General features: G+C 38.1%; 1 protein-coding gene across 4 annotated transcripts in view; it reads left to right on the top strand.

The window, feature by feature from the left end:
• Positions 1–21,506, top strand: part of gramd4a (GRAM domain containing 4a) — a 166,381-nt gene extending 144,875 nt beyond the window's left edge. For all 4 annotated transcript variants that reach the window (XM_072241011.1, XM_072241013.1, XM_072241014.1 and 1 more), the window contains 5 exons: positions 5,329–5,473; positions 8,260–8,353; positions 12,263–12,347; positions 17,012–17,080; positions 18,627–21,506. In XM_072241011.1, coding sequence (XP_072097112.1) covers positions 5,329–5,473; positions 8,260–8,353; positions 12,263–12,347; positions 17,012–17,080; positions 18,627–18,728 — 495 coding nt within the window. In that variant the 3' untranslated portion in view covers positions 18,729–21,506. The remainder of the gene's footprint in view (positions 1–5,328; positions 5,474–8,259; positions 8,354–12,262; positions 12,348–17,011; positions 17,081–18,626) is intronic.
• Positions 21,507–21,811: the final 305 nt, after the last annotated feature.

Here is a 21,811-nt window from a genome sequence, read left to right as displayed (position 1 = left end):
GTGAGAGAGTGCGAAGGTGTGAGCAAGATGTAATTCAGAAATATAATTATTTAAGTTTAGCACCAATTAGAATAGTGTGATATAAGTTGTTGTCTGTTACATGTTTTGTTGTTTCTTTTTCTGCTAGCTGTCAGGGTTTGAAAAGGTAGGGTTTAAGTCTCTAACAATTTTTTTTAAAAATTGTGTGTACTTTTGCAATTGTCTGTAATTATAAATTAGATATTATTTACTGAGTGAAGTGTGATCTAGTTGTAGTCATGTTATTGTCTTGTTTTCTGTGGTGCTATTGTATTGTTTAATAATTTTCTGTACACAAATTGTAGAACAATTAAAAATATTATTGAAAATGTGATTATGGAAATTTAAGCTAAATTTTTAGCTTAATGTAGAAATTAAATTCTATATATTTTTTAAAGAGAATTAGTTCTTTCTCAAAATTTTTATCTCCCTTAAAGTATAGAATGTGCCCATTTTTAAAGGGTCAAATAATTAAGTTACATTAAGTTTACAGTACAGTGGATTCCAGTTAATAGGTCAGTTGGTTAATTGGGGCAGCTGCTAATTTGGGGCAACTCCATTAAAAAAACAAAAATTATTTGAGAAAATAGCCTGGATTGCCCTAGTTTATTTGGGATGCTATACCACTTAATTGGGACAGGAGACCAGTGTTGAACAGTTTCCAACTAGCATCAGTTGCATGCAAATGCGTGGCTGTTTGACACTTCACCATGTTTTGAGCAAACAGTTTTTAAATAGCATCAGTTGTGTGTGTTCATGTTCAAAAAGTACTGATTTTTAGTGAGAAATAAGCAGTAAGACAATTCAGAACTATTTTGCTTACTGTGGTTTCAAGCATTCAGGCTTGGAGATGCCAGAAACATCCGGAAGTGAAAATGAAACTATTTCACTACTTCAACAAGTTGGGAACTATGAAGAATTTGAAGATATCAGCAGTCATCTTGAATGTTACAATAAAAAAGAAAATCTGGAGAATATAATCATCAACGGCGTTATATGAAGATAGTCCATTATCTGTACTATGTGTTTGCACTGACTTTGTTCATTACTATCAAAAGAACACAGCAGTGTACACTAGATAAATTTCTCCATCGGTAACAATTAGAAACACAGATTTATAGTACTGTAGGAGTATTAGTAGTGTTTTAATTCAGTATTTCACCTAAATACATAATTTGTTACTCAGTTTTATACCTTTTTAACTATTTCCATGAAATTTCAGCTAATTGGGGCAGCTGCTTAATCGGGCCAATATGTATCGGAATCCACTGTATGTAAAATAATTTACCTTTGCCCATAACTGTTGAATTTGTTCTGTTTTAATATCAATCTTTTGTGAAAGCAGTGTGTGAAAGGTTAAATTGTCGCACACTGCTGATGTGTACCTTCCAGAAGTAAATTAAAATTGATTCAGGCATAGCATTCAGATATAAAATTACTCCCCCCCCCCCACCTAACTTTATAAAAAAAATTGACATTTTATGATACTGTGCAAAAGTTTAAGGCACATATATATCACTAGGATACCAAAGACTTTTGCACGGTACTGTCTTTGTTAACGTCGAGCGAAGAGTGAGTTTGTAAATCAGGCGGAAGCAAAGCATGTTGGAAATTGCGAGGGTGAAAGACCGCAGGAGGAGTGTGGGACAGGTGGCAGAGAAGGAGGGGTGGGGGTGGCGCAGGTGCAGATACATCCGGCCCTGAGACACCAGGCAAGGTAATTTGATTCCAAACAATTAGTTTATTGATCCTTACAGAGTGTGTCTCTGGTGTTTCCCACTCCCCACCCTCTTCCTTCCCCTTTTCCTACTACCATGATTTCCTTCTCCTATCCTCCTTTCCCATTCTCAGTCCACAATAAAGATCCACATCAAAATCGGCTTTATCATCACTCACTTTTTTGTGGCAGCAGTATAGTACAATACATAAAATTACTACAGTACTGTGCAAAAGTCTTAGGCACCCTAGCTATATATATGTGCCTAAGACTTTTGCACACTACTGTATGTTAATATATTTAATATGTTAAAAGGTTGAAAGAAGTCCTGCAAACATCTGGGTTTATTTGATTTGAACTGCATATAAAAAGCATAATTAAAAATAGAGATGAATGTCAAAGTGCCTTGAAGATTAATCAGAATCTTCAGAAATAAATTTATTTTATTATTGGAAAATTTTAAAAATTACATCATAGTGACATTAATCTGAAGCAAACAATTTTTATGAATTGTTTTTATGATTTTTCAGTCCAGTAGAACTTGTTTTAGTCCCCTGTTAATCTTTGGCCGGTTATGCTCAGCAATATGGTTTTTCTGCTTAAAGTGCCTACTTTTCTTTGCAGAAATATGGAGAGTTGCAAATGAACTAATAAGACAAATTTTGTTTTATGTTTTTGATTTGTATCTCAATCCATCAGTAAAATAATTGGGAAGAAAGATGAAAGATGGACAGATGTAAGGAAGAGATCTTGAGCTCAGGACTTGAGAAATAGGTGGAACAATGGACTTTTGATAAGTAAGCAAGCTAAGTACAAGAGAAATGCAGAGCTCTGAGGTTTTCAGAACTTGAGAGCAGTACAGGGATAGGGAAGGAAGTGGTAATGGAAATCTTTGAACATCAGAGTAAAACCCAGTATTACCTGGGGAAGAATGAGCCATTGTAGGTAGTAAGAAAAGGGTAATCTGAGATTGGATCCTATGGAGGGTAGTATTTGAACTGCAGAGTTTTGGATAAGCTGAAGTTTATGAAGAGTGGTGGATGTGTAACTTGCGTGGTGAGAAATTAATTATTTGGGTCTGCAATTGATCATGATGTGAATCTGGGCTTTGGGTGAAGCTAAGTAGAGGCAGATGGGGAGACTAAGAGTGTTCCAGTGATGTAAAGGGAATAGAGTGTTGAAACTCAAAACATGGGTGCTGATGTTATGGAAAGTATGGTTCACACTGAGCCAATGGTCAGAGAGATAAATTGAATCTGAAGCGAGGTACAGTGTTTATGATGGGTACCAACGTTTAAGAGGAAGGTGTTGCAATTTACTCAAAATAGGATAAAAGATCGCCATTCAGAACATTGACCTTTATTGGTCTGTTTGGCTAAGGTCCTAATTTCAGAGTCATTGGGAGAATTTTATGACACAATTCTTCTAAATAATGTCCACTTCAAATTATTTTCAAATTGTTTAATTCTGTGGTCAGGCAATTCTGTGAATGCAGGTAAAAGATAGAAGGTTTAAAAACAAAAGTTGGATTTCCAATGAACATTCTAACTTTTCATTTGATGGAAATGGTCGAAATCTCTGGGCTCAGAGGACATTTCTGCTTGTTAGTTTAGTGCTGCTGGACCTGGGTCATTCTGGAGCTCCTAGAGTAGGTATAGAACACCCTCCAGAGGCACAATGTCCTTTTAGCTGCTTTTAATGTTGTGCTTGCGTGACTCTTCCTTCCCTATCATACTCCCCAACTAAGCACAATACTCTTCTCAATCTGTAATAAATACGTTTGTCTTCTAGTTACTGGAGCCCCTTATATTCAGTTTAAGGTTCTAAATATTATCTACAGACTTGGGTTTTGAGGGTTTTCAGAATCAGGTTTAATATCACTGGCATATACTGTGTACCCTGTGTTGGGTGGCGGGGTGGAGATTCTTTTCTGCCAAAGGAGATGTAAGGTGCTCCTTCCCTTTGCTAGCCTGCATTGTCACCCTTGGGCAAGGTGTACCACCTGCTTAGCCCCTGATCAGAGTCACGTGAAGCCATGGAAGCAGGTGGTAGATGGTCATATGAGCAGCTGGTGTATATCGCTGATGCCAGGCAGACAATCTCTGGAAAGTATCACCCATCTTGTCGGGACACTCTCCAGAAGAAGGCATTGGCAAACCACCTCTGTAGAAGAATTTGCCAAGAACAATGGCAGTCATAGAAAGACCATGATCACCCATGTCATATGATATGTCATGAAATTTGTTGTTATGCAACAGCAATACATTGCAATACATCATAAAAACTAAATTAGAGTAATAAATATCTATATTAAAAAGTTAAATAGTGCAAAAAGAGAAAAATATTTGCTTCTTTTAAGCAAGCAGTTATAATTTTTCTCACTGTACAAATTGTGCAGTGCTTGCTTTACCTTTTCTTTCTAAAGTGTTTCTTTATACAATTTGTAATCATCCTGTTTGGGAATGTTTGGGAGCAATGTATTTAAAATGTTAAGCTGTAAGTAGTTCATTTTAGTGAGTTTTCCTGAATTTATGAACTCAGAGGCATGGTTCATCTTCCTTGTCCACATCTTGTGAATACAATGTTATTCATATTCTAATAGCTTAAATACAAAAGCAATAGAAAAAAGAAAGAATTAGAGTTATATGACACTAACAGATGATCTGACCATTGGATTGAATCAGAAATGGCCTGAAAGTCTATTAAGCTGCTAGATATGATAACCAGATGAAGTTAATGGTAAAATGGTCAAAGGGTTTTGAAAGGCACACTTTAAATTTCATTGTTTAAATTAATTAAGTGATCCTTGTTCTATTTTTCATCAGTCAGATGATATGAAGTAAATGTATGAGAACAGAATATGTTGAATTCAGTCTGACCTTCATGTCATGACATCTATTTGCAGCCCTCGCCTGGCTGAGACAAAATCTCTCTGGACTTCGCGTTTTGGAGTTGGACCTTGGGCATCATAGAGGAGAGCCCTGACCCCAGAATGTCTCTGACTGCTGGGCAGAACTGTGCCTTCTTTCTAAGTTCTAAGTGAACTTAAATATTTAAATATCTCTGATCCTTTGGGTCATTTAAAGCTACTAAAATTGAAGTAATTATTTAGAAATAAGAATGATGAAAAAACAGCTAATTCAAGGCACAAACAATTGGGGAAAAAACTTTTACCTTCTACTTTGCATACTAATCTGCAGGCCTACTCTTGTCAACCATCTTTTTTTGTCATGTCACACAACTGAACTTCACATGTCCTTTCTGCCTTAACTGAAAGATTTTCCATTGAAGTTACCTCGGATCAGAGAAGCAGTTTCCTAGTAACTCTGGGGTCATGTATAGTATTGAATGCGGCACCATCTGCCCAAGTTTCATACTTCCACGCAGTGTGCATGAGAGTCCAAGACTCACTGAAGCTTCAACTGCTGATTGGAACCACTGACTCCAGCCCTGCAAGATTTCTCTTTTCCTGAACGTTAATAGGGTGTAATAGTGAGGGAAGGGTGTCTATATTACTTGCTAATTGCTCTATTACATCTGCTTTTATGTAGTTTTCTGTGCCCACCCACCAGCTAATTGTGATGTTTCCACAGATTCCAGCAGTCGCGTCAAGGTCCAACGTTACAGCCAATGCCATGTCTGTTTATAGTCGGGACGATGATGGTGCACGATCCCACAGCAAAAAGAACAGCTTCAGTGAGATCTTCAGTTTAGCAGAGAATGAACGTCCTTTACCAGGTAAGTACAGTTATATCTATGCTGTATTACAATCTGATTTAATTTAAAATACATTTGAAGCTGTTATTTCTGGATCTGTGATAGATATTTGGACAGCGTTATTTTGCGTAATAAACTAAGCATAATAAGAGCTACACAGCAAAATTGGTGGGTGGCTGCAAGCTCCAGATGGGTGTTGTTGTTTGGCAGGACTGCGTTAAGATGGCAATCATACTTGTAAAAAAAAAATTAGTTTATAAATTAACATAAACTGTGAAATAATTCTTAAAAAAAGCTCAATATTTTGTAAAATGCTTGTCCTTTAATTAGCTCATGTCACATAACAGAACTTCATATGATCTGTCTGCATTCAGTGAGAAAATCTTTGCTACCCATTTTCTGTTCTTGCACACTTCACCATATCGCACTCGTGGTCTTCCATGTCAAATTATTACTTAGAAATTACATTGCTTTCCTCTCTAACTTGTCTGTTTTTGAACTCTTAGTAATATAAACAACATGCTGGAGGAACTCAGCAGGGCAGGCAGCATCTATGGAAAAGAGTAAACAGTCGATGTTTTGGGCTGAAACCCTTCATCGGCACTTGGTTTCGGCCTGAAACATCGATTCTTCACTCTTTTCCATAGATACTGCCTAGCCTGCTGAGTTCTTCCAGCATTTTCTGTGTGCTACTTTGATTTCCAGCATCTGCAGATTTTCTCTTGTTTGGTATTTGAACTTCTGTTCAGTAAATTAAGATATTACTGCAGTATTTGCTGTGGATTTTGAACTCTCTCCATAATGTCCCTCACGTACTTTCTCTGAATCTTTACCTATCTGCAGAACAAGCAGTGGTCTTGTCTCATTCAATAAATAGCATTTTTCTCAGGCACCCTCCCAGTGCACCTCATCGTGACCTTTCAATACCCGCTGCATCCCGCTGAGCTTGTACTATCCTGTTCGACTCATTACTGCATCAGCTTGGCTGGACATTGGCTGCTTCACTTGTTTTAAAAATTCATCTCCATTGAGTAAGACTGCAGCTGTTGAATGAAATTTAGTTCACATAATTTCCTTAACTTTCATCCTATGATCCTTCCTTCATTCCATCCTCGTCAGCTCATTCAAAGATCCATTTACAATGCCTTTTTGACCTGCCTTTGGCATTCATTGCCAGTGTATGATGCAATGGGAAGTTGACTGGCTTCTGCTAAATATATAGAAACATGGGATCAGGCTTCAAAGTTTCAGGTAAATTTATTATCAAAGTACATGTATGTCACCATATATGACCCTGAGATTCAGTTTGTTGTCGGCATATTTCATAAATCTATAGAATAATAACTATAACAGGATCCATGTAAGACCACCTACCTATGGCGTTTAACCAGAGTGCAGAAGACAACAGACCGTGCAAATACAAAAGAAGAAATAATAATAATAAATAAATATGGAGAACATGAATTGAAAGTAAATCTATTGGTTATGGGAACATTTCAGTGATGTTATCCCCTTTGGTTCAAAAGTCTGATGGTTGAGGGGTAGTAACTGTTTCTGAACCTGGTGGTGTGAATCCTGAGGTTCCTGTAATTGTGAAGCCTGCTGCAGATTTGATTATTGCTGATTTGCACCTCTGTTTCAATTACTTACGTTAGCTCTGTATCCCTCGACGTAGTCACCAGAATCCCCCACTTTTATTTTACCAGTAATTTCTATTTGAAGTGGGAAGTGATATTTAGATTAATGTCAACTTGAAAAGGAAGATGTGGTACTACTTGAAACATACTTTACAATAACGCAAAATAATGGGGTGGGGCTGACTGCAGTTTCAACGGAGTAATCTTCATAGGTGCCGTGTAATGCTGAAGTGGTGATCATGGTCTTATCCATGACCATGATTGTTCTTGCCAAATTTTTCTACAGAAGTGGTTTGCCAATGCCTTCTTCTGGGCAATGTCTTTACAAGATGGGTGACCCCAGCCTTTATCAATACTCTTCAGAGATTGTCTGCCTGGCATCAGTGTTTGCTTCACCAGGACTTGTGATATGCACCAGCTGCTCATACGACCATCTATGACCTGCTCCCATGGCTTCATGTGACCCTGATCGGGGGAGGGGTGGGGGCTAAGCAGGTGACCCTAACCGGAAGGGGGCTAAGCGGGTGCTGCACCTTGCCCAAGGGTAACCTGCAGACTAGTGGAGGGAAGGAGTGCCTTACACCTCCTTTGGTAGAGACATATCTCCACCCCACCACTCAACGGAGTAATATTGGGACTAAAAGGGTTAAATTGTGAGGCTGAGTTGTTTATTCTCCTGTATATTGAAGAATAAGACTCAGCTGTTTGTGATAGTTAGAGTAATCGTCCTGGACTCTAGGACAAAGGCAAAATGATATGGTTCGAGTTGGGCTGTCCATATGATGTTGGTTCTTCGCATTAAGGCTAGTGGATATTTGTACTTTCTCTCAAAAACCTTTTCTAAAGCTAGTTCAGTTGATACATGTATTGCAAGGGTACATTTTTGTTTGCTAAGATTTAATTAAGCAAAATAGAGATACTGGCCAAACATGACCTAATTGAAAGCCGGAATAGGCTCATGGGCTGAAGCGTATTATCCTGTTTCCTTGTTTCTAATTTGAAAAGCAGAATAATTGTTTTATTATCAGAGATAAATTTGTAATCACCATGCATGACCTGCATTGTCTTGGTGATTTTCTTAAAATAAATGTTCAAAAATCTCTCGCAGAACGTAACTTGTTACCAAACAGGACACTGACAATTAAAACTCTCCATTCTTTTCTCCTACAGTATGTGAAAACGGATGGCGCTGCTGTCTTATTAATAGGGACAAGAAGATACCCACTGACTATATTCGGCATGGTTTTCTCTATGTAACAGAAAAGTAGGTTATATTAAAACATTCTGTAGGGACTTAATATTCATAACAAATTATTCAATGTTGTACAATTTAATAATTAAGGCCAAAATCTTAAAACATCTCAAACTTCATTACAATGGGAGAAATTGGTTTGTTTGCCAAAAGACATATAAATAATGTGAGATGATAGCTTGTCTGAAGCAGATACAGTCTAATATGGTGTTTTTATTTAATAGTAAACTTTGAAAAAAAAAGTCTTGCTGTATTTGGTTTTAAAGTTAGTCATCTGTTTAGGTCAGGAGTTCCCAACCTGAAGTCCACGGATCCCTCGGCTAACAGTATAGGTCCATGGCATAAAAAGGTTGCGAATTCCTGGTCCAGGTCATTGCAGAAATGTCATTTTTATGTGGGATTTAAAGCTTTCCAACCTATTTGTTTTTCATTCTTTCAATCCAACTGAGTATTATGTACTGGAAAAAAAATAGTATTTTGTATTAGCATTAAAAGCAGCATATATTGACAGTGAATTAATTTAAATGACACCTTTGATGCTGAGGTAACTTTGATTCAGGGCAGGTTTACACTTTCAAAGCTTTCAAGGGGCTATTGAAAGCCCAAAATCAATACGCGATAAAGGATTTTGGTACCATTTCACTTTACCAAGAAAGGTCTGCTGATCACTTGGAAGGATAGATAAGCAAAAGGTTATTCCATCATTGTACATCAAGTCAAATGTAACTTTGCTCTATATCAGGGGTTCCCGACCTTTTTTATGCCATGAACTCCTACCATTAACTGAGGGGTGGTTGGGAATCCCTGCTCCATACCACCAACCAGTGTTCTGTAGACCTGCCACATCTATGGGTACTGAGTGGTCATTTTATTAGGTACACCTGTACACCTCACTAATGCAAACAACTAATCAGCCAATCGTATGGCAGGTGCTCAATACATGCAGGCATAGACGAAAGATTCAGCTGTTGTCAGACCAAACATCAGAAGGGGGAAGGAAGAAATTTGATCGAAGTGACTTTGACCATAGAATGGTTGTTGGTGCCAGAAGGGCTGGCTTGAGTATCTTGGAAACTGCTGATCTGCTGGGACTTTCCTGCATGACAGTCTCTGGAGTTTATAGGGGGTGGTGTGATAAACAAAAAAGCATGCAGTGAGTGGCAGTTCTGTTGGCAAAAATGCTTTGTTAATGAGAGAGGTCAGAGGAGAATGGTCAGACTGGCTCAAGCTGACAGGAAGGTGACAGTAACTCAAATAGGCATACATTACAGCAGTGGTGTGTAGAAGAGCATCTTTGAATCCACGACATGTCAAATCTTGAATTGGATGGGCTACAGCAACAGAAATCCACACTGTATTCCACTCATGTAGTGGTTACTGAGTATAGTTATGAATGGTAGTGGACAATTAGTCAACTTGGGAAAAAAAAGAGGGTTTCCAAGAACATACTCAACCTCAGTGAAACCAGGGCTTGAGGCTTTCCCAAAGCATTTGCATTCATCATTGGATAGAAATGGATGACACATCTCACTTTCCTCTTGAGATTTCCACCATCACAGGAAACAATTTGCAGTCAGTTTTATTCATTCTACATATCAAAAAATGTCTGACAGCATTAGATACATAAAATGCAATGGGAGACCACCCAAGATGTACTGTAGTACTGAAGATCTGCTCTTGAACCGGTTGTTCCTCTAGCCAAGCTGCTCCAATACATTTAAAATGTTGAAAATTACTGAAAATACACATAACCTGTTCACAAAATGCAAGGTGAACCCAATCCACCTAATTATTGCTCAATTTTTGGCAAAATGACAATTGTCAGTTATCAAACAGTACTTATTCACCAAAAGCATAATGTCTGCTTTCAAATACTCACATGTAGATCAAAGGTTTGTATTCCCTTGATCCATGTTTGAGGTGAGAGTGATTGTCTATGACATTGTGTTACAATTTGACCAAGTATGGCACCAAGAAGCCTCTTCAAACTGAATAGTGGCATTAAGGGGAAAACACATCTATTGTAGGTATCATTTCTCACATATCGGAGGATGTAGTGGTTATCTGAAAACAAACCAAAACTGCTCAGAGACTGAGTATTGGAGTTGACACTGTATGTTGTGCTTCTAGAATATCTAATTTCCAAACCAAAAAAAGTATGTTCAATTCTTTATTGCTAAACCAGCAAAGACGAACGGTCTTATATCAGTAAAACTAATGGAACTAAAAATAGCGACGTAGCAAAATTAGTGTTCCAGTTAGTGTAACTAAGCAGTACAACCAATTGATCTAGCGGTCGAGAAATTAATGCTCTTAATAACAGTAAATTTAAAAAAAAAATCACCCCCAGCCCACTCCCTGGCTCAAACTCTCAACTCGATGAAACTGAATTAAAGACAAAGTGTGAATACGTGACTATACTCTTCTCTTCCACCACGCTCCAACCCGCGTGACAAATTACCCATAATAAACATGCAACACAAAATACAATACAGACAAGCAGAAAATCAATACTTGTCTTCTACAGAAGGTGATTATGTTTATTAGACTTAAGTTATCTTAGCTCTAGGGTCTTCATGTAGGCAGTAGGCATGGGACTTTCCAAGACCAGACCGCTTCATCACTGATCACACTTCAAACATAATGACAAAAGTAGGAATATATGCCACAATTGTTTTCCACCATGTAATTGATACTAGTCAGAAATTTCCATTTGTAAGGAATATATCCTGCATGATTGATAACCTTACTATGCCTCAAATACTCAGTCCTTGACCCGCCCCCCCCCCCGTACATAGTGGCTGCACAGCAATTTTTTTTAAATCTACTACTCAAGTCACATCCTGACTCCTTGAGTTGTAAAAGGCTAAGGCCAGCATAAGCATAGGACTCACACCAACTGCAGATTTTGCCTCCAGACCATACACTATCATGACTTGGAGACACGTCACAGATTTGACATTTTTGGCTTGAATCCTGAAACTTGCTACCCAGCAACATGGAAGTAGCACCAAATATGCAGCTGTATGTGGAAGGCTTATTAATTGTGATGAATGATAGACAGATGGATAGCATAGTATCAAAAGATCGATGCACACCAGAGTGATTCAAGTAATCTTCCACAGAACCATTGACTTGGTTTGAACTTGCGAAAGAAAACAATAAACAGTTGTTGATTATCTAATGATGAGAAAGTTGCCAATGATGTTGTTATGATATATTTATTTTAAGAATCAAAACTTACAACAAAATTACTTTGTAATTTGGCATGCTCAGTGAAGATCGGTCCAAATTTCTGGTTTCAGTTGATATTAAAGGAACTTGCTTAAGATTATAAAACACTGGTTAGCCACAATTTGTGTCCACTTCTGGGTAGCGTACTCAGAAAATTGTAAAGTCTTTAGAGAAGGCACAGAAGAGAATTATCAAAATAATTGTCAGGATGAGGGACTTCAGTTGCTTTGAAAGACTGGAGAAATTAGGTTGTTCTTGGAACAGATGAGATTGCAAGGAGATGTAGTAGAGGTATTTCTCATTATATGAAATATAAACAGAGTAGAAGGAAATGGAAGCATATCTGAAGGAAAATAATTTGTAGGGCTTTGGGGAGAGAGCAGAGGAGTGACATGTTGGATTGATCTTAGATGGAGACAGTATAGCCCATGGTCTCATAATCTTTGTGATTCTAAATGGTTACTCTGATAGAAAATCCACTAGATCCATAAAAAAATAAAATCTTCATATATGAACATTTCACATTTTTGATTACATTGATAATACCTTTGAATGTTGGTAAATGCAAGATAAACTGGATGTGACAGCCATGGTTATGCAAAATCACCAATTGAGGTGCTGAGTTAATTATTTTAATCAATTAAGATTCCCTATCAAACACTTTACAACTTGTTTCTTTCTATCCAGTTATTTATGCTTTGAAAGTTCCAAGTCTGGCTCATCCAAGAAAAATAAGATAATAAAATTAAAAGATGTTACAGAAATACAAAAGGTATGTTTGACCTGTGAGCTTTTTATTTTGAATTTTGGCTGATTTGTTTGTTTGTTGTAGTCTCTGTGGTTAAGAATGATCCTCCGTATTTCTGTTCGAATTTTTATATGTTAACTCGCCAAGGCTTATATGAGGTGCAACTAGATATTTCACATTGTAACTTTTCTATTAATATTTAAATTTCATCATTTTTCTTGAGTATAAATAAGAATGACCTTAATAATATTTTCATCTATTGGGTTTCTGTCATGAAGAGCGATGGTGATAATTTCCTTAAAATTTTTGAATCATTATGTGCTTACACATTTCAGCATTAATGTAGGTGATTTCATTTCAATGAGATCTGTGTTCAGTTTGCACTCAGTTTAAATCTACCACATAAAACTACTTCAGCTAAAACCATGATCTGCTTGAAGAATACTACATAAGGAGAATATGACAGATATGAGAGCTGTATGTTATTCCAAAGTTTGGGAAATTTATGAGAGCCCCGATGACAAGGCAGTATGCTCTTATACGAGAACATAAAACTGCGTGTTGTGCCAAACTAATTTAGTGATCGAATGATAAACCAGACTAATCACTTTTGCCTGCGCAATGTCCACATCTTTCAATTTCCTACACATTAATGTGACTATCCAAGAGCCTCTTGAATATATCATATTTGTCTCCACCATCACTATTGGCAATGCATTCTAGGCATTTGCCACTCTGTGTAGGAAATAACTTGCCCTGAGCATCTCCTTTGAATATAACCCCTCTCTCCTTAATGCATGCTGTCTGGGTATAAGACATTTCAACCCAGGGATAAAGATACTTCCTTGTCTATATTTATGCCTGTCATAATCTTATAAGCCTCTGCCACTGCTGAAAAAGCAGTGCAAGTTTGTCTAACCTGTCCTTGTGGCACATGCCCTCTGGTCCTGGCAGCAGCCTGGTAAATCTCTTCTACACCCACTCCAAAGCCTTGATGTTCTTCCTGTAATGAGATGACCAGAATTGAATGCAGTACTCTAGATGCAGTCTAACTAGAGTTTTATTCCCGCTGCTGCCTGTCAGGAGTTCGTATGTTCTCTCTGTGACCACGTGGGTTTCCTCCGGATGCTCTGTTTTCCTCCCACAGTCCAAAGACGTAGCTGATAGGTTAATTGGTCATTGTAAATTGTCCTGCGATTAGGCAAGGATTGTTGGGTGGTGCAGCTTGAAGGGCCTACTCAGAGCCATATCTCAATAAATTAATAAATAGATTATTAAGCTGCACCATAACTTCCTGACCCTAGAACTCAATTCCTTGACTAATAATGGCAAAAATGTCATGTGCTGCCTTTACCAGCCTATCAACATGTGTAGCCACTTTCAGGAGCTATGGATTTGGACCCCAATACCTTTACACCACAATATTGTTAAGGGTCTTGCCATAAACAGTATACTGTACGTTTACATTTGACCTTTCAAAGTGCAGCACTTCACATTTGGCCAGATTAAACTCCATCTGCCATTTCCCTGTCCACATCTGCAACTGACCTATATCCTGCTACATCCTTTGGCAGTCTTCTGTTCTATCCTCAACACCACCAATCTTTATGTTGTCTGCAAAGTTACCAACCCGCCCATCTATGTTTTCATGCAAGTCATTTATATATATCACAAACAACAGGCGTCCTGTTGCAGATTCCTGTGTAACACCACTGGTCACAAACCTCCAGTCAGACCAAGTCACATTCACCATTCTGTCTTCTATAGAAAAGCTAATTCAGAACCTAAACAGCCAACTCACTATGGATCCCCTGCACCTCAGTCTTCTGGATGAACCTCTCATGAGGGCCCTTGTCAAACGCCTTAGTAAAATCCATGTAGACACCATCCACAGCTCTATTTTTATCAATCCCCTTAATCACCTCTCAAAATGCTCAATCACATTAGTAAGACATGAGTTGCCCTAAACAAGGCCACGCTGACTGTCCCTAATTAAGAGCATTTGAAAAATGTACATAAATGCTAAAGCTAAGAATCCTGTCCAGTAATTTCCCTATCAGTGATGTGAGAGTCACCAGTCTATAGATTCCAGGATTATCCCTATTTCCATCTTCGAATAATGGAGCAACATTAGCTACTCACCAGTTCTCTGGATATTGGTCAAGGCCCCAGCAAGCTTTCCCAATAATCTGGGGTATATCCCATCAGGTCTTGGGGACTTAATGTTCTTTCAGAGACCCAACTCTACCTCCTCTTTTATCTTGAAATGTTCCAGCATATTAGCGTGCCCTACACCAATCTCCCTTTGTTACACATCCTTCCTCTAGAGGATCAGGTCCCTGAATTGTTAATGAACACTACCTCATTATTCCTTGACCTCACCTCCACTCCCAAGCATGTGTTCCCTCCTTTTACCTTGAGGGGCCCTACCCCTTTCTTTGTTATTCTCTTGCTCTTGATAAATGTATAGATAAAACGTGTAGAGGATGCCATCCAGCATCCTGTTTGACATTCTACTATCAGGCAGGAGACTCCGATGCATAAAGACAAGAGTGATCAGGATGGGAAACGGCTTCTTCCCTCACGCTATTAGCTTCTGCATTCCCTGCCATGTTGCATTCAAAGTGCCACCGGATAATTTGTACTGTAAAATAAATAAAGGCATCCGTTAGTCTTGCGAGACCATGGATCTACGCCTGGAAAGTCTTCACTCTCCAGGGTGCAGGCCGGGGCAAGGTTGTATGGAAGACCAGCAGTTGCCCATGCTGCAAGTCTCCCCTCTCCATGACACCAATGTTGTCCAAGGGTAGGGCATTAGGACCCATACAGCTTGGCACCAGTGTCGTCGCAGAACAATGTGTGATTAAGTGCCTTGCTCAAGGACACAACACGTTACCTCGGCTGGGGCTTGAACTCACGACCTTCAGGTCACTAGTCCAATGCCATAACCACTTGGCCACGTGCCCACACTAATTTGTACTGTACGCTATGATATTTAATTTGCTATGCTTTACACCCTGGTCTGGAGAAACATCTCATTTGCTGGTATTCGTGTACATTGTTAAATGATAATAAGCTTGACTTGACTTTGGGATTCTCTTTAACCCTGTTTTTAAAGATCTTTTATTGGTCCATTGTGGCTCTCCTCATTCCTTCTTCAATTCTTTTCTCTCTATAATCCTCAAGGTTCTTTTTGATTTCTGCTTCTTAAGCCGTGTATGCACTTCTTTTTCTTCCTTGACTAAATTTACCAACTCTCTTGACATCCAAGGTTCCCTTATCTTGCCATCCTTCCTTCTGACTGGAATGTACCTGTGTTGTATTCAGTGCAAATGCTCTTTCAACACCCTCCATGTGTCAGATGTGGACTTGCCCAAAAACAGATTTTCCCCCATTAACCCTCCCTAGTTCCTGCCTAATAACTCTTGTAATTTATCCTGTTCCTATTTAATATTCTCCTGCAAGCTCCATACACCTCCTTATCTGTTCGTTTGTTCATTATGTGCCATGTCGTATGAAGTGGCTGATCATGGTCTTTCCATGAGCATGATTGTTCTTGGCAAATTTTTCTACAGAAGTGGTTTGTCATTGCCTTCTTCTAGGCAGTGTCTTTACAGGACGTGTGAGCCCCGCTCTCATAGCTTCACATGACCCTGATCGGGGTGGGGAGGCTAAGCAGGTGCTACACCTTGCCCAAGGGTGACCTGCAGGCTAGTGGAGGGAAGGAGCACCTTACACCTCCTTTGGTGGAGACGTATTTCCAGTCTGCCACCCAATCGTTATCTATAGCTATCTTAAAAACCTCAGGTATTGTGATCACTTGCAGTTCTTTTGCTGAATAGTCAGTTACCTGGCTAGACCTAGTATTTAACACCAGGTCCAGTGTGGCCCCTTCTCTTGTTGGACGATATACATATTGGTTCAAGAAATCCTCTTGGATATACCTAACAAATTCTACCAGTCTAAACTTACTGTAATTATGAGATCCCAGTCCATATTAGGGATAGTGAGGTTTCCCATTACAAATAACAACTCCTTGCCTTCGTATCTGTTGTTACATTGCATTTTTAGACAATATCCAAGAATCATGATCTTTAAGTACTTCATCTATTTTAAATTATAAAATTGTTTGGAAATGCTAGGGGTCCCCAGTGTATCTTGATTTTGCTTACATTTCCCAGCACCTTCAGAAGCAATTAATGGACAGAGTTTCTAAGGTGTCCTCTTGTCATTTCTATCCCTGCTTAAATCTGGATGTTTGAATGTATCAGGCTATCAAGTTGGACCCTTTACATTACTTAGGTGAGGCATCTGTGAATGTCAGGCCCACACTATTAAGATCTGGCTCAAAGAGTGAGAAAATTTTGCTTGGAAAAAATATTCAGCAAATAGCACTTTTAAGTAATCAAAAGCGTTAAGCAATGCCCAGGTAGCATTTCCTTGTCTTTTTTTCCCTTAGCCTTGCCTTTCCCATTGAAATCAGGCATTCACAAAACCAGTGCAGAACCTGAGAGCAGATTCCTCAGCTGCGAAATCAAATCCCACTGGTGAAACTCTTGGCATTTCCGAGCAATAGTCAAGTTATTTTTATTCATCTGAGAATTACTTAAACTGCAGTCTCATCACTAAGTATGAATTATTTTCTTATTTTTTTTTCACCTCTCTCATTGTTTTGTTTACTCCCCTAGTACAAAGTTCTGTCAGTTTTGCCTGGATCTGGAATGGGTATTTCAATAACTACTCCATATACCCAAAAGGTGAGTAATTTCCTTTCTTTTGATGTTTTGTTGTTTCACATACTTTCACTTTTAAATAACATACAAACATTCCATTCAAAGGTAGACTTTTGTGCCAGTAATGCATCTAAAACCCTTTTCAGATACTGCCAACCAGTAGATTACTGAAAGCATTATCCCTCAGTTTTACGTGATTAAGCTTATATGGCTTAAGCAGTTATTAACAGCGTAGTTAAATAAATGTTGTGCATTACTGCACTCCCGACAGGAGTGGTAGAACAGAGGGAGCTTAGAATGCATTGCACGCAAAATGCTGGAGGAACTCAGCAGGTCAGGCAGCATCTATGGAAATGAATAAGCAGTCGATGTTTTGGGCCGAGACTGGAAAGGAAGGAGGAAGACACCAGAATAAAAAGGTGGAGTTGAGAGGAAGGAGGATAGCTAGAAGAAAATGGGTGAAGCCAGGTGGATAGTAAAGATAAAGGGCTGGAGAGGAAGGAATCTGATAGGAGAGGAGAGTAGACTATGATAGAAAGGAAAGGAGGGGACCGGGGAGGGGAGTGATAGGCAGGTGAGAAGAGGTAAGAGGTCAGAGTGTGGAATAGAAGAAGACGGGAGGGTGAGGGAAATTCTACCAGAAGGAGAAATCGATATTCATGCCGTCAGGTTGGAGGATAGCCAGATGGAATATAAGGTGTTGCTCCTCTACACTGAGGGTGCCTCATCTTGGCACAAGAGGAGGCCATGGACCAGCATGTTGGAACAGGAACTGGAATCAGAATTAATATGTTTGGCCACCGGGAAGTTCTGCTTTTGGCGGATGGAGCGGAGGTGCTCGACAAAACGGTCCCCCAATTAAGCTGATAAGGCAGTCGGAATGGCATACCAAATGTTTGCCTTTATTTGAAGAGAAGTAATGTTTATACAACACTTCGTCAGAATACAATTCTGGTCACTTCATTGCAGGAAATATGTAATTACACCAGAGAGCATTTACAAGGATGTTGCCAGTATTGGCATGTCTTGGATATGTAGAAGTATTGGGAAATCTGCAGTTGCTTTCTCTGGAACAGAGGAGTTTGTGAAGAGGCTTATTTGTGGTGTTTAAAGTTATGAGGTGTCATGTCTGGGGAACAAGGAAGGACCTATTTCCCATAGCTGAAAGTCAAACCCCACTGGCTATAGTTTTAAAGTAACAACATTAGGGGGGAGATAAAGGGAAACTTTTCACCCAAAGGGTGATAGTGATATCAAACTCATTGCCTGAAAAGGTGGTAGAGGCAGAAACCCTCATCATATTTAAAAAGCAATTGGTTGTGGACTTCAAGAGCAGAGCTGTGCAGGGTTAACGATGTCAGTGATGGAAAATGAGGGTAGATTGGGTATCTCCTTCAGTCTGCACGGGCACAATGGATTGAGTGGCTTCCTGTGTCATTTATTGTTTGTGATTCTGCATAAATGTGTTAGAGTGAAATAAAATAAAAAATTTTGTTCACTGTTTTTGTTACACTTTCATTTAACTTGTAATCAATTCTTCTTTAAAACCTTTTTTCTTTGCTTTCTTTAGCCACTGGTATTTGGTGCTATGCTACACAGAGATGAAGCCTTTGAAGCAATAAACTCTCAATATACCAAAATAACATCCAGCGTATCCAGTAATGAGTCCTAGCCATATGCTTTCAAAGAGGAATAATTTGCCTGTATAATATTGTTGAAATGAGAAATTGGACAAGAACCTCTGTTACCTGTTTGATGATATTTGCGATGGATTTTGTATCTAATTGGAATAGATGGTTTATAATCTATATATTTTTTAACTTGCTGTTTAGTTATTTTACATTTTGGTGAGAGTTTTACACAAAAGTGCTGTTACTATCATAGTACCCTGCACAGTAAGCACTTTTGGCATTTGTTTACAGACATTTTAAATGTTATACTAAATTGGAGTAGGATAAAATTGAGTGTTTTTAATTAAAATAAAGAAACAATGTAAGATAAACTTTGAAGTAAAATGTACAAAATCTGAATGCCAAGGTTGTATACTTTTCAGTGTCCATTTCAGATAAGGAGTATTGTTTGAAGTGCTTATCTTTTCAAAAGGATTTTGGTAAACTAAGGTTAAGCAGAAAGATGCAGCAAGTTAGAAATTCTGGAGAATCAGAATTAATGCATCAAATCATGACTTTTTTTATTAGATTGGCAAATAACCAAAGTAAGTAATTAGATTACACCCTGATTGTCGAGTCTGGACAGTATAGATATTAAATAATTGTTCAGAACTTAGTGTAAGTTATAATTGGCTAAATATTTGCATGATATAGATGTAATAATTTCTATATTATATCACAAACAACTGCAGAAGTAATCTCATTCACTGTAATTATGGAAGCAAGTTCTAATTCTTTTAATAATATTACTTTATTTGCAAGTTGGAGTTAACAACTTGTTCAGATAATTTTTTTGGGGTTTGAAAGTTTCCCAGTCACTCCTTTAACGGTTACTCCATTTTTGCCATATGGATATAGGAAAAATGAGTGTTTTGGATAATTCTTCCAATGAGTAGAAATTGATTGTTACTTCTACATCATGTCCTACCATACTCTGCCTGCTGGCTCCTTTCAAAAAGACTAGTCCATGACAAAGATTTTCCTTGAGTTAGTTTTTCCAGACCTAACAAGTAAAACAGACTGACTTTACTCTTCCATGGAAGTGGAAGACCATCTCTTCAGAAAGCAGCTATATTATTTACAGCTTGGAGATTGGAGTCCAATTCTGACATCATCTGTAAGGAGTTTGCATGTTCTCCGCATGGAATGTGTGAATTTTCTCTGGGTCCTCCAATTTTCTCCTGCAGTCCAAAGACGTGCTGGTTAGTAGGTTAATTGATCATTATAAATTATCCTGTGACTAGTTTATGGTTAAATTGGGCTGCTGGACAAGGTGGCTGCAAGGGCATATTCTGCCTGTATCTCTAAATAAATATATAAATTATTAATATTATGTCCTGACCCTTTGTTTAAATTGCCGAATCAATCTTCAAGGCATGCTGTTAAGGACGTGAATGGAACTGGTATCCATTAATACTGTCTGATGTTCCTCTTCTCCATCAGCAAAGAAACCTGCCGTTATTCAGTGTTGACGTAGAGAACTGTTTGAAAACTTGCTGATAGAAGGCACAGACATGAAGCCACATTCTGGTTCTCAGTGATATGGGTCAAAGATATTGTACATTGGCTTTGAGGATTTTTATCCAATTCCTTCCTAATTCATTTTTTGCTTCAGTTCAGAATGAGGTTTTATCTGCACTGCTGTTTGTAATCTTTCTTGGCAGGTGTCTGTACAAATCATGCTGCAACAGAGAATCCCATTTCTCTCTTGATTGTAGAAAATTCTTCCCATCATCTCATTGATCTGATGCAGTAACTGCTCTGTGCCATTGCCCCCACTCACTAAATTCAACAGCATACACTTATAATTGGAATGTAACTTAAATATGATCCAACTAACAAACCTCTAATTGATGTAGCCTTCAAAAAAAAACTGCAGTGCTGACTGTTATCAATGCTTAAGACTTTATGACCTATTTTATTTTTACAAGTGTTCATAGAATTTATAAGCCGGCCAGTGATGTCGTGGCATCGGCATCAGACTTCAAGGCGAGTGGTCCCAGGATCGAATCCAGCCGGCTCCTCATATGCTTTCCATTCTTGCTGAGTTGAGCGTTGAGCTAGCAACTCGGCCTCGTAAAAAAAAACAGACAGAAATACCAAATAAACAGCAAAGTTGCTGCCCAATGTGCAACAAGGTGCGGAAAGGAACAACAACATAGAATTTATACTGAATACATAAAGATGCATGACCATGCAGAATAGTTTTTACTTTATCTTGGGTTTATTCAAGATTTAGTTCATTAAAACTTTTAATTGAAAATTATTAATGCTGCAAACACTGGAATATAAATAGAAGTGGATTTGTTCTATATAGTTTCCTGGTACAAACATTTGCCAAGTTCCCTTTAGTTTACTATTAATGTGAGAATGTTTACTGAGGGTTAATTTTTCAGTTCTGTATAAGATGTGTATTTGCTAGTTTGGATTCCATGTAGGATACATACTAGCGGTTAATTTAAAATAATGTAAACAAGTTGTAAAAAAAACATTAACTAGTAGTTTTCAATTAATGCAATTTATTTTCTTAATAACCCCAATCACAGAAAAGCGGTTGCCATTCTTGTTAATGTATATTAGATACGTTGATTGTTTACATATTGAAAGTTGTGCATAATTGTTTTTGGTATCATGTAAAACTTTTGTGTAAATGCAGAAAATACAAATGGATCCAAGAAATGTATCTTAATCCTATAAAATCTGCAAGCTTTGGATCATGTTTATTCTAAAATAGATTAAAAAAAAGTCTTGTAAAAAGTCACACAGATTTTTATTTGAAATAAATGGTTCTGTAAAAACTCCGGGTTTATGGTTTTATAATGTATGCTTTTTAGCTGCCATCTGTTATAGCTATTGGAAAATTCTCTAAAGTTGTTCCGATGCCAAAACCTTCATGTACGCATTGAAGTTGCAGTTACTCTGTAGGCACTAGGTGAGCAGTAATGTGATCACCTGGTAATTGTACCATTCTGTTTCCATTTGATGAAACATTCCCCACTTTCATTGCACACAACAGATGTTAACGAAACAGTGTTGACTGGAAAAGTTTCTCACATTTTACCCTGTAGTATTATTTTGTTGTGAA

This window comes from Mobula birostris, chromosome 23 (genome assembly GCF_030028105.1).
Source record: "Mobula birostris isolate sMobBir1 chromosome 23, sMobBir1.hap1, whole genome shotgun sequence".
NCBI classification, from domain to species: Eukaryota; Metazoa; Chordata; class Chondrichthyes; order Myliobatiformes; family Myliobatidae; genus Mobula; species Mobula birostris.
The sequence above is the reverse complement of the archived record's forward strand: the minus strand, read 5'-3'. Positions and strand labels throughout refer to the sequence as shown.